This window comes from Nannobrachium achirus (assembly GCF_963921795.1).
Source record: "Nannobrachium achirus genome assembly, chromosome: 19".
In the NCBI taxonomy this organism is placed as follows: domain Eukaryota; kingdom Metazoa; phylum Chordata; class Actinopteri; order Myctophiformes; family Myctophidae; genus Nannobrachium; species Nannobrachium achirus.
Window position 1 is genome coordinate 53932482 of NC_137826.1, and position 12678 is coordinate 53945159.

Below are 12678 nucleotides of genomic sequence, written 5' to 3' on the forward strand. Positions count from 1 at the left end.
TTTGGGATATTCGGGATCAAAAACAATTTTTTATTTGCTATTTTACCTACCCCGAGCTGCTTGGAGCAACGTGGGTGGTCCCGGCTCGCCCAGCGCTCACCAACGAGAGACGCTGGCTAGATGCTCCGACGATTTATTCCATTGAAAATGGTTTAAAATAAAGTTTAGAGCCCCCCAAAAAAAACCTCGGTAGCGGTACCGGTACCGGGACGTATTCCAGGGTGCCTATCCCGAACATGTCCGGGATATTTAATAAAATGAATTATTTAATCGGAGGCCTCAACAAAGCCCCGGTCTAGACGTCCATCCATGCCCGGGACTTAGACTCGGCCATCCACGGGCCGTATTCGCGCTAACGGCCGCATCGCGCCGCCCACTCCAATAATAAATCACATCTTTAGACAGGATTTTCTCCGGATTGTGTCCCCAGACCCAAAGAGAAAGTTTTTTGCGGCTGAAATAGCTTTAGATCGGGCTTCTAAATGGGTTAGCATTTTGGCTACGTGTCAGCTAGCTTCCTCCTCTAGTCACCCATAGCATTGACTGGAGTGAAAACACAAGGCAGTTGGGAGAGGGTCGACGAAAGCTATAAAGAAGGTCTATGGAGAAATTTCTGGCACTCTAGCACCCCTTGTGGCCGGATGGCACTGTATGAGCTATCAATAGTAAAGATAAAACGTTTTCAGGCCAGGGACCCCCAAACTGATGGGGAGATGGAGCAGGGACCCCCTACCTTGTAGGGTGGGGGTGGGGTTACAGCATATATTGTATATGTATGTATAAAGTTGTGCTTCATGTGTATAAACATACCATGTTATTGTGCATTCAATACTATGCTATTAAAATAATAGATGAATATATTCATGCTTTTATTTTAAACATGCATGTACAAGTGGCCACACCACTGCCATTTATAAACATACCTTATTAACTGAGAACCAATTTCAATACTATCAATCTATCACTAACAATCTGTCAATTGCAAGATAATCATGTATATAAGCTATTCATAAGAGACAGAATCATGTTAATTCATACATAACATTTTTTCTTTTCAGTATCCCTGCGGACCCCCTGTTGAAGACCCCTGGCCTAGCGCTTTTCTAAGCACTCAAAGGGCTTTACACTGGTCCATTAATTCACACAGTTAGGTTATGGCCGCACTCCCCCACCCCCACCATACAGCCATTGAAACATTGTAACTTACAATGTTTAAGGGAATGCACCAACACACTACTCACTTGAGAGTCTTGAGTCCAGAGAGAAGTTTCAGGGCTGACTCCGGCACGATGTTGAAATTCAAGTCCAGGAGTCTTAGATGGGAGGGAGTAGAGCTGAGAGCTGAGGCCAGGACTTCAAATCCTGTCTGAGTGATGTAACAGCCAACAATTCTGTAATGACATGTTAATTATAGATCAGAATTAATCAAAGATTAGTTTCCAAAGTGCATTGACAATAAAGTTAATTAAAATGTCTCCTATCCAGTTTTCCACAAGTGTTGTGCACATTTACAATGACAAAGCTCATTGTTAATATGAGCTGGGTCTCTTATGGTGTGGTCCATTTCTCATTTTGTATGATCCATATTCATTTTAGAATAGCTCATGATGACACTTGCACAAAAGATAGTGATCACTTTAATTACATAACTATAACACCAAACAGCAGACAGAGGTCAGGAGCCAACGACAGGTGACTTTTATAATCTGACATTGAATTAAAATTGGTTGTGAAGTAGTCACACATGATAGATATGGGGGATAGAGCCATGGAAGTCTGAGCTACACTGGATAAAGTTTCTACTTCAGTGTCCTCCCCTGCCTGTCCAACCTCTTCCACTCAGTGGCGTGGACAGGAATTCATTAGTGGCCTGGCACGAAATTAGTGGGCACAGTGTGCCCACTCATGAAAAGCTTTAATAAATGAATGACTACATGACTGGTACCCTCTATTTTCATCATTCTGATCTTTCTTTCTAAGCAATGATCAAAATTATGTCACTATTTAGAACGAGTAACGGCCCCTCTCATTGAGTTCAATGGACAGGTTGGCACCATCAAGAGCTGTTTTCAGCTATTACTTTCAATGGTGTGACACCACATTCTCGTACTGTACTGCATTGGTTCTCAAAGTGGGGTCCCATTGAGTGGGGTCCAGGGGGTTAAAAGAAGCACTCTATGCTGCCCAGGCTGCCTCACACTCTACAGTCCTGATTCTTCTGGACTTATCAGCAGCATTGGACACAGTGAAGCACCAGCTGCTCCTGGACACCCTGGCTGACCTAGGTATCGTTGGGACGGCACTAGAGTGGTTCTCCTCCTACCTAACTGACCAAACCTACCAGGTCTTGTGGTTTGCGGTGCTGGAGTCCCGTAGGGATCTGTACTTTGCCCCCTGCTGTCATCTCTGCTATGCTCATGACACTCAACTGTTTTTTTTTATCCCCCCCTCTAAGACCCAGGTGGAAGAACGCATTGCTTGCCGACATCTCACAGTCGATGTCAGCCCACCACCTCAAGCTGAACCCGCACGCATTGGTCACTTCGGTTCCAACAGCTAAGAACCATGGTGTGGTCCTGGTCAGTCAGCTCTCATTCAAGGCACACATCAGTCACCCGGTCCTGTTAGCCGGGGACCCAGTCACCCAAAATGTGAGATGGCCTGTGATGTCATGCTGTGTTTTTTATTTCTGTTTTATCTATTAGTTTTGTTAAGGTCCACAGAATGAGAGGCCTGCTCTGCCGGAAACGTCGCGAAAAAGAGTTATGGCCATTTGTATATTCACTGTCCCATCAACTTCAATATACAGGAAAAGAAAAATGTAAAAAAAAAGAAAAGGATCTGCTTTAAGTATCATGTGAGGGGTCAAATTAGGGGTTTGTCATGATTCTGAATCCATTACAGGCATTTGTTTTGCATGAAAAATATTCATTGGGCAAAATTTCAGCCCCATCACAAAACTGTGAAAAGTGATGAGTCAACACTTTTTTTTTCACTTTTTCTTTTGTGTAAAATTCCTTTGAAAATAGCAAATCTACAAGCTCAAAATGTGTTGCATCGCAATGCATTGTGAGCTTCAGCTTAGATTGGCTGTTTTCAAATCGCTGAAATATGTGCGGAGCCAATGTGGTTAATGTATATTTTTGTACTAATAATCAAACTAAAGTTGTGAAATGATTACAGTGGAGTAAAAATACTATAATCCACCGTTTGTCAGCCTTCTGATTGGTCCCTGAGACTCCCTGACTGGCTAACCAGAAAAAAACATTCACTTTTTGCTATCGGGGGTGGAGTTTGTGCAGTGGAGAATGTTGCTTCAGGCTTTCAACAACGGTCCGCTCTGCGGAGCACGGCGTTCGTGGAGTACGGCCGCGCGAGGTGATAGCGATTTCGCTCATTATAATGAATAAGCTTTAACAAACTAGTTCACATGGACCTTATCAATGTAACTAAGAGTTACGATTGGGTACATATATTTTAAATGGGCAGAATTACGAAAGCCAGCCTATTATGTGAGTAGAACTATAATCTGTCTGTCATCTTCCTACCCAAGATGCACTGCGCTTTCTCTTTCTATTTGTGTCCTCTATCTGATCCAGAGGATTAAACTAATTAAAACATATATTTTCGGGGGAAAACTACTGTTTTGCTATGTAATTACTGTACTTTTTTCTTCCCTTTTTATTAATATCACGTAGATATGTTTTTTTTTGGTACTTTATATAGCTGTAATGAGGCTATGAAAAAAAAAAAGAAATCCCATCCACTTCCACTATAAAAGAATCTGCAATGGTGATTCTGTCCCACTGGGATTAAACAAATTAAAACATATATTTTCGGGGGAAACCCCCTGTTTTGCAATGTAACTACTGTACCTTTGTCTTCCCTTTTTATTAATATCACCTAGATGTTTTTCCTTTGGTACTTTAAATTGCAATAATGAGGCAATGAAAATACCCTCTCCCCCCATTCACTGCCACTATAAAAACAATCTGCCCAGGGTCATCTGTACCACCATAGTAACAGGGCAGAATGGGGCGGGATTTGCAAATGAGAGAATTGTCTCAGAGATGTAGACCCTAATTTGACGACTATTGACCAATTATTTGTTTACAAACATTGAGACTGAATGCACAGGTGACTGTATTATGTACTCAATTCCCAACAGATCCCCAAACCTGTTGTTTTGGGGAGCAGTTCAGTTCATTCAACCTCCTCTTGTGTGCTAGTGAGGTGCACCCATGGGCAGTAGGAGCGAGATCATTTAGCGACCTACAACTGGGTTGCAACCTGGTCGGTAGTTTTCACCGACCTGGTTGCTAAATCTACCGACCGGGTCGCTAAATCTACCAAACGGGCTGCAAAATCACCGACCGGGCCAGGTCGGTGATTTAGCGGCCTGTTCGGTAGATTTAGCGACTCGGTCGGTGATTTACCGGCCCGGTCAGTAGATTTAGCGACCCGGTCGGTAGATTTAGCGACCTGGTCTGTAGATTTAGCGACCCAGTCGGTGATTTACAGGCCCGGTCGGTAGATTTAGCGACCCGGTCGGTAGATTTAGCGACCCAGTCGGTGATTTACCGGCCCGGTCGGTAGATGACCCGGTCGGTAGATTTAGCGATCCAGTCGGTGATTTACCGGCCCGGTCGGTAGATTTAGCGACCCGGTCAGTAGATTTAGCGACCCAGTCGGTGATTTTGCGGCCCGGTCGGTGATTTAGCAACCCGGTCGGTAGATTTAGCGTTAGCGACCCCGTCGGTAATTTAGGGTTAGGCTTAGGGTTAGGGTTAGGGTTTGGGTTTGGGTTAGGGTTAAGGTTAGGGTTAGGGTTAGGGTTTGGGTTTGGGTTAGGTTAGGGTTAGGGTTAGCAGCCCGGTCGGTGGATAAGCGACCCGGCCGGTCGATTTAAAAACTACCGACCAGGTTGCAACCCAGTTGTAGGTCGCTAAATGATGTGGCTCTCTCTCCCCATGGGTGCGCCCTAATCGAGACATATCTGTATATACTCCATTGCGCAACGGTATTGCAAATCAAGAGTAGCTGATATACAAGCTCACACCACGTCACCAATGCAACCGTTCTGAGGTTGGAGGTCTGCGTGCGACACCATTGCAGGACTGAGCATAAATCAGGCTTGATGGACGGCAGCTGGGCAAGCAGTAGCAGCGCTGGTGTGTTCATGTCAAGGTGTGGGTTTGTCCATATGTCCAAATATAATGTCCATGTATTTGCTAGAGAATCACAGTGTTTACTTATATTTATATCCATAATAATAGATGTTTCCCTTAAAAAGCCTGCACGATTGACACGTTTCACACACATTTAATTTCTTTGCTAAATAGTTATTATATCGATTTTAAATCATTGAATCAAATCGTATAGTATCGCCATGAATGAAACAATATTGTTCATGTATCATATCACCAAGAATGTTTCGTGATGCGTATCATATTGCTATTAAATGTATCGTTACACCTCTAGAAATGAAGGATTACAGATTTCAAGAGTGAGAAATTACAGTAAAAATCCTAAACATTCTTCCTCCACACTGGGAGAAAACAGCATCTGAATGTTTGATGGAATGCATTTTTAAACGTGAGTGCAGTGACAACTTATCCATTGCATTCTATTGGCGGTGGGGTTTATTTGGTGCCGACCTGTGTGCATCTTGGTTCTTATCAGTGTGTGACGTGGACCATTAAGGCATCTATACGCAATCTAACACTATGGCAGCTTGTGTCTATGTCTGTGTCACAAGTGAATGTTTTCTGTAGCCTACATATTAAGTCATTTTTCTACATTTGGGTCTCCAAACCTTTGTGTTAGGACCTTTTTCTTAACCTGACTTGCGTCAGATGGTGGCAGTAGTGCGCTACCGCCCTACTTTACCATCTGAGATCTCTCGGTTAGAGTTGATAACACTCGTAAAGCCCCGGCCGGACCAATCAGCGGCAGCTACGGGCGGGCTCTGAGCGGCTCTGAGCCAATAGAGTCTGATTGCAGACCACGTGGAAACCCAGGAGGCGGATTCTGGGTGTAACGTCACGCAGACAGGCCAATATGAGTGGTTGGAGTTGGCACTCCCAGACTGTGATAGAGAGACGGCCCCGCCCCTTACATCGAGTCTGCCGGAGCAATCCCAGATGGATAGTAAGCAGAGCGGTATTCAGCCAGGCATACGCACTGCTGCTATCATCTGGCGCAAGTCAGGTTACCTTTTTCTTGCATTTACATTGAACGCTTGAACCCTAATATCCCTATATTCTGAGGAGGGCTTTAGAAGAGGTAGAGGGAAAAGAGCAGACCATGGTCAAGTTTACAAAGTACTGAGAGTTTAAAATGTTTGATAAAGAGAAAAAGAAAAATCACAGTTCTGTCAAACAAATCTATGACGCTATCTACGACCAGTGTTGGGTGTAACGGCGCTATAACTAACGACGTTACGTACGTTAGGTTTGGTGGCAACAGAGAAACTTAACGAGTTACATTTGCAATTTACAAGTTACATTTTTTGAAAAATAACTGCGTTAATTAGGTATTTAAGACCTATAATTCCCTGTTCTTTCTGTTGCCACAAAAGAAAAATAATCACATTTATGCTGTTTCCTGAATGAACTCTTCTCCTCTGTCAGAGGAGGATCCTGAGCAGGCAGCATGGCCCGCATTTTTACACGGAAAAGGGTGACTGACCAGAAATATGTTGCCAGCCTGTGGTGGTTGCGTAGTCATTCTACAGTTTACGACAGGATATGAAATTTGGTGTAACTTGGGGTTACCCGCGGTCATCTGACTATTAACAACATAAGGAGAACTTTGTGCGTGTCTTTTTTACATTAATTTACAGTCACACACGACATGGCATGGCTTCAGAGAAGCTCTTTAGTAAGGCTGTGGAAGGATTCACACGCACACAGCTGACAAAAAAACAAACAAAACACTTGGCAGCCCTGGGTTCATCCAAATGCCAATCTTGACTAGTGTGTCTTGACAAGTTCTTATTGAACTGATTCATTTATCATATTTTATATTTATTGTGCATAATTCTACATGTACCCCTGTGTTGAGTCACATAATGAAAACTAAACTAATACAAATAATGGTGGTAAATTAGTCTGACCTTAGGGTCTGCAGTCTACAATGTGGACTCTTTAGTGCAGCAGAGATCAGCTCCGTGGAAGAATCATTCAGGTTGGTCTCACTGAGGTCCAGTTCTGTTAGATGTGAAGGATTAGAGCTGAGAGCTGAAGCCACAACTTCCCAGTCTGTCTTTTTGAGTTTACAGCAAGCAAGTCTGTGAAGATGAAATGTAAAATCAAACCGATTAGACCACATTCATTGACAATGAAGTCAACTAAGATCTTCTATCTAGTTATAAATGTTGCACTTGTTGTAAGGTAGAGCACCACCAAACGTCCAGTGATCCTATTCTGGGCTGAACATTCAGCCAAAATAGCACATCTACAAGCTCACAATATGTCACACATTGAGAGCTTACATAAACATCAAAAACAACAACATATATTGAAAATAATAATATAAATGAAGACTGTGAACCTTCATGCTCCCCAGAGGAAAAAGGGACAAGGACGGAATTAATTGTGTGATTTGTGTCGCGGCAACCACACTGGTTGGACTGACACAATATGTCCATATATGGGCATTCCCAGATATGGGCTTTATATTGATGGGCATAAAAGGGATTCTATTAGTGTGATTGCCCTAACAGGGCAACATCTGGGAATCAGATGTAGAGGTCAGCTCCATATGGAGATCAAAGTGACCAGTTGTCTCCATGTATGGAAAATCCAGGGTTTGATGAGGGCAGCGTTGTGATCCTTCATATATGGATATCCAGGTGATGATAGCCAGCAGTCTTGATTTGCAAAAAAATCTTGGCCATATAGAGCGTCCATATATGGGCATTGCCAAATATGGGCTTAATATTGATGACATCAGGGATCTCCATATATGATTGTCAGAACAGGCTGTCTTGGTCATTCAGTCAACAATGCGATGACACAACAGGTCAGCTATAGATATTGAGGTGTTACGGACGGACTGACTGACAGGATGTGCCAGGTTTCAACGTAAAATGCGACCTATGGTCGCAACTAGTCACTGTGGGTTACCATGATGTCAACCTTAGTCACACTCTTCAAATAAAGACTGACCACAATATTCATGTTACAATCACACATTAAATAGTAAAACTAAAGTAATACATATAATGGTGGTAAATTAGTCTGACCTTAGGACCTGCAGTCTACAATGTGGACTCTTTAGTCCAGCAAAGATCAGCTCCATGGATGAACCGTCCAGGTTGGTCCCACTGAGGTCCAGTTCTTTTAGATGTGAAGGATTAGAGCTGAGAGCTGAAGCCACACCTTCGCAGTCGGTCTTTTTGAGGTCACAGCCAGCAAGTCTGTAAAGATGAAATGTAAAATCAAACCAATTGGACCACATTCACTGTCAATGAAGCTAACCAAGAGATCTATTTAGTTAGAAATGGTGTAAATTAGAGCGCCACCATATGGCCTATTCAAACAATTCAAACAAATGAAACCACATTCACTGCCATTGAAGTTAACGACGAAATGAAAAAAAAAAAAAGACACATTTTGGCATTCAAATAATGAGACACCACCATATGGCCAATGACCCTATTCTGAGCTGAACATTCAGCCAAAATAGCAGACCACAAGCTCACAATATAAACACAACACCACCAGTCACTATTTGAAAACAAATAGTTCACTGGTTTCCTTCAAAACAGCCCTTTTAGACTAAGTAACTGGCTGTGATCTTTCCCTTGCAGCCATGATGGATCACATACTGTAGTCGCTGCCCCTTATCATTATTCTAATCAGTGTGTGTTACCATGATGTCTACCTTGTTCACAGTTCACACTCTTCAAATAAAGTCTCACCACAGTATTCATGTTATAATCACATAATAAATAGTACAACTAAACTAATACAAATAATGGTGGTAAATTAGTCTGACCTTAGGGTCTGCAGTCTACAATGTGGACTCTTTAGTCCAGCAAAGATCAGCTCCATGGATGAACCATCCAGGTTGGTCCCACTGAGGTCCAGTTCTTTTAGATGAGAAGGATTAGAGCTGAGAGCTGAAGCCACACCTTCACAGTCGGTCTTTTTGAGGTCACAGCCAGCAAGTCTGTAAAGATGAAATGTAAAATCAAACCGATTGGACCACATTCATTGACAATGAAGCTAACCAAGAGATCTATTTAGTTAGAAATGGTGTAAATTAGAGCGCCACCATATGGCCTATTCTGGGCTGAACGTTCAGCCAAAATAGTACATCTACAAGCTCACAATATGTCGCACATTGAGAGCTTAAATAAACATCATAAACAACAACATATATTGAAAAGAACCAGTAAGACTCCCTAATCGGGAGATAAGCGACCGTAGGTGGCTTATCTCCACAAATAGGGCAAAAATGTGTTTTTCCAAAATCTTCCTGATCCATGTTGATGACATGAGTGTAGACATGCTGTGTAGTGATATTCGTGATTTTAGGGCAAAAACTGTAGGAGCAGTGTCCAAAAATGTGTTTTAAAAATCGGCCTGAAGGTGGCGCTAGAATAGGGCCATGTGAGAAATGAGGGGTGTGGTCTCCGCGTTGCCTTGGCGGACGAATAGGTACCGGCCCCGGCTCTCCCGGACGCTCCTAGGCCGAGTTACGGCATTTTATGTGCGCTGCAGTGGCAGGGGGTCCTCCACTGGGGGCGCCACCACTTTTGCTCTGGAGCACCAGGAGTTGGTGGTCCCCGGGAATTCCCTGTGAGCAGCCCCGTTGGGGTGGTCATTTGGTCATTTTTGCACATTTGGTCATTTTTTTACATCTGGGGGTCCCCCAGGGACCCCTGGGGGTCCTTGGAGGTTGTAGTTTGGCAGGCAAGGAGTGTGTGTGTAAAATCTGGCATGGATCGGGTCAACGGGTGCGGAGATATAAGCAGGGAAAAAGTGTGACGTGTGACGTGTGAGCACATTTGGTCATTTTTTACATCTGGGGGTCCCCCAGGGACCTGGGGGTCCCTGGGGCTCCGGGGGTTGTGGAGATATGAGCAGGGCAAAAGTGTGACTGACTGACTCACTCACAGACAGCCTGTGGAGGTTTTGGTAGTAAATGCGACCTACGGTCGCAATAATATAAATAAAGACTGTGAACCTTCATGCTCCCCAGAGGATGACCCCAACTGATTTTAGTGTTCAAATAGTATTTCTACTAGCGCCAACTTTAGGTCAAAATGTTCACTGTTACAACATTTCTAGTTGTAAAAGTCATATTGTCATGAAACTCGATCACATTTATTCTCCCACAGGATTAAACCTGCTGCTTTTACTGACCCCATGACCTCTACTCTAGCACCACCTTTAAGCTAAAATGTCCACTTGCACAAGATGTGTGAAAATCTCATGTGAGGAATGTCATGACATTTTTGGAGCACATTAATGCTCCCTGGAGAATGAAACCTAATGATGAAGTGACCCCACGACTTTTCATATAGTGCCACCCTTTGGCTCCCGAATAATTGGAACTCCATCAGATTTCTTTTTTAAAGAGAAGGTAATATGTTGTTAAATAAATCAGTTATTCAAGAAGAAATGCAGATCTACAAGTTCGCAACACATTATGAGCTTGTGGATCTGCTTGTTTAATAGCTGTCAACGAAAATCCCACATACATGTCTCATTATATATTATAGTCATGAAAGAGCTTTGTTTAGCTCGTCACCGTCTCGCCTTTGCCTTAATTGAATAAAGGGGTGTTAAAATCAGGTTCTTATCGTCAACGAATACAACACAGACAGACAGACAGACAGACAGACAGACAGACAGACAGACAGATAAATGTACAAATAATAATAAAACTAATGATTCACATGAAGAAAATGAATTGAATATAATTAATTTATCAAATTAAAAAATACATTTCTCTAAATCAAATACGTAGCAGTTTTTCTTTTCATGAATTTTACTAAATACATGTCGAAGATCTGTGGCGTTATAATTATGAAATGAATAACTCAAAGGAGACAGACAGGAGACAGTATTATCATGCGATATTTCATAGTAATGGACTGTTTTACTCTGAAACTCTTAAGCCTCGATCAGAGTCGGCTCCGCGGTGGAAGGCTATCCACCGCAGTGTAGTCTTTTTGAGTCATGAAACTACAACGTTACGTCATTCCTCGCGGTGAAGAGCTTTCCACCGCGAGTCCCGACACATCTCTCTGTTTTTACTTTCAGACTGATAGGCTCTTCACCCCGTTCACTGATTGGTCGATCTAGACCAGTCAGTCACGGTGAATAGGACTTCACCGTGACTGACTATGATGGCCTTCACTTATTTTCTGACTTGAGGTGGAAAGCTTTTCACCTAAAATTTGCGGTGGATAGCTCTTCACCGCAGACTCTGATCGAGGCAGACACAACAGTGATCATAATTCATCAGACTGGTGCTGGTGGGCTGAGGAACCAGCAAACTTTCCAGTCTGTGTTTACACCAGTTAATTTGACAGTCAAATGATTACATAACTGGATGTGATCATTCCCTAGCAACCATGATCACATACTGTAGTCACCGTAATTCTTATTCTATGTGTTCTAGAGCTATGAAATCTGTGTTCTAGATCTATACATTATATCTTCTAGATCTATATATAATATATCTATATATGAATTCTGAAGGAATGTATGATTATGTCTGGAGGGCCAAATTGTCATGTGAAGCTTGACCAATCCTCAGTTCTGCATGCACGGGACAGACATGGGACAGACATGGGACAGACAAAGCCACACCTTGGAAGCGGCTTTCACCGCTTCAAAACTAAACTAATTCAATTAATGGTGGTAAAATAGTCTGACCTTAGGATCTGCAGACAATGTGGACACTTTAGTACAGCAGAGATCAGCTCCATGGATGAATCGTTCAGTTTGGTCCCACTGAGGTCCAGTTCTGTTAGATGTGAAGGATTAGAGCTGAGAGCTGAAGCCACAACTTCACAGTCTGTCTGTTTGAGGATACAGCCAGCAAGTCTGTAAAGATTAAATGTAAAATCAGAAATGATAGATACATAAATGTACAAATAATAATAATACAAATGATTTATATGAAGAAAGTTAATATTAGAATATTAATTATTTCATAAAAACAAACAAAAAAACATGTATCTACATCATATATGTAGCAGGTTTCTTTTTTACAAATGAATGTGGAATATCTGTGTTGTTATAACTATAACTAAACTATTAAGGGTAATAATAATAATAATAATAAATAATAATAACAAATAATGGTGATAAATTAGTCTTACCTTAGGGTCTGCAGTCCACAACGTGGACTCTTTAGAACAGCAGAGATCAGCTCCATGGTTGAATCGTCCAGTATGGTCCCACTGAGGTCCATAAATGTACAAATATTAACAATACGAATCATTTACACGAAGAACATGAAACAAATATTAATAATGTATCAAAATAAAAAAATACATAAAATCACAATATCAATATCAATATCACAAGATCACAAATCACAATATTTAGCAGTTTTTCTTTCCATTACTTTTACTAAATACACATGAAAGATCTCTGTTGTTATAATTATGAAATAAATAGCTAGCAGGAGACAGTTTAACAGCAACTTCAG

General features: G+C 42.1%; 1 protein-coding gene across 1 annotated transcript in view; it reads right to left on the bottom strand.

Annotated features, from left to right (window-relative positions):
* LOC308304929 (protein NLRC3-like) overlaps positions 1-12678 on the bottom strand; it is a gene marked incomplete at both ends in the record, with an annotated part of 68164 nt that overhangs the window by 39085 nt on the left and 16401 nt on the right. Inside the window, one exon of the mRNA XM_080749553.1 lies at positions 1242-1313. Coding sequence (XP_080605679.1) covers positions 1242-1313 — 72 coding nt within the window. The remainder of the gene's footprint in view (positions 1-1241; positions 1314-12678) is intronic.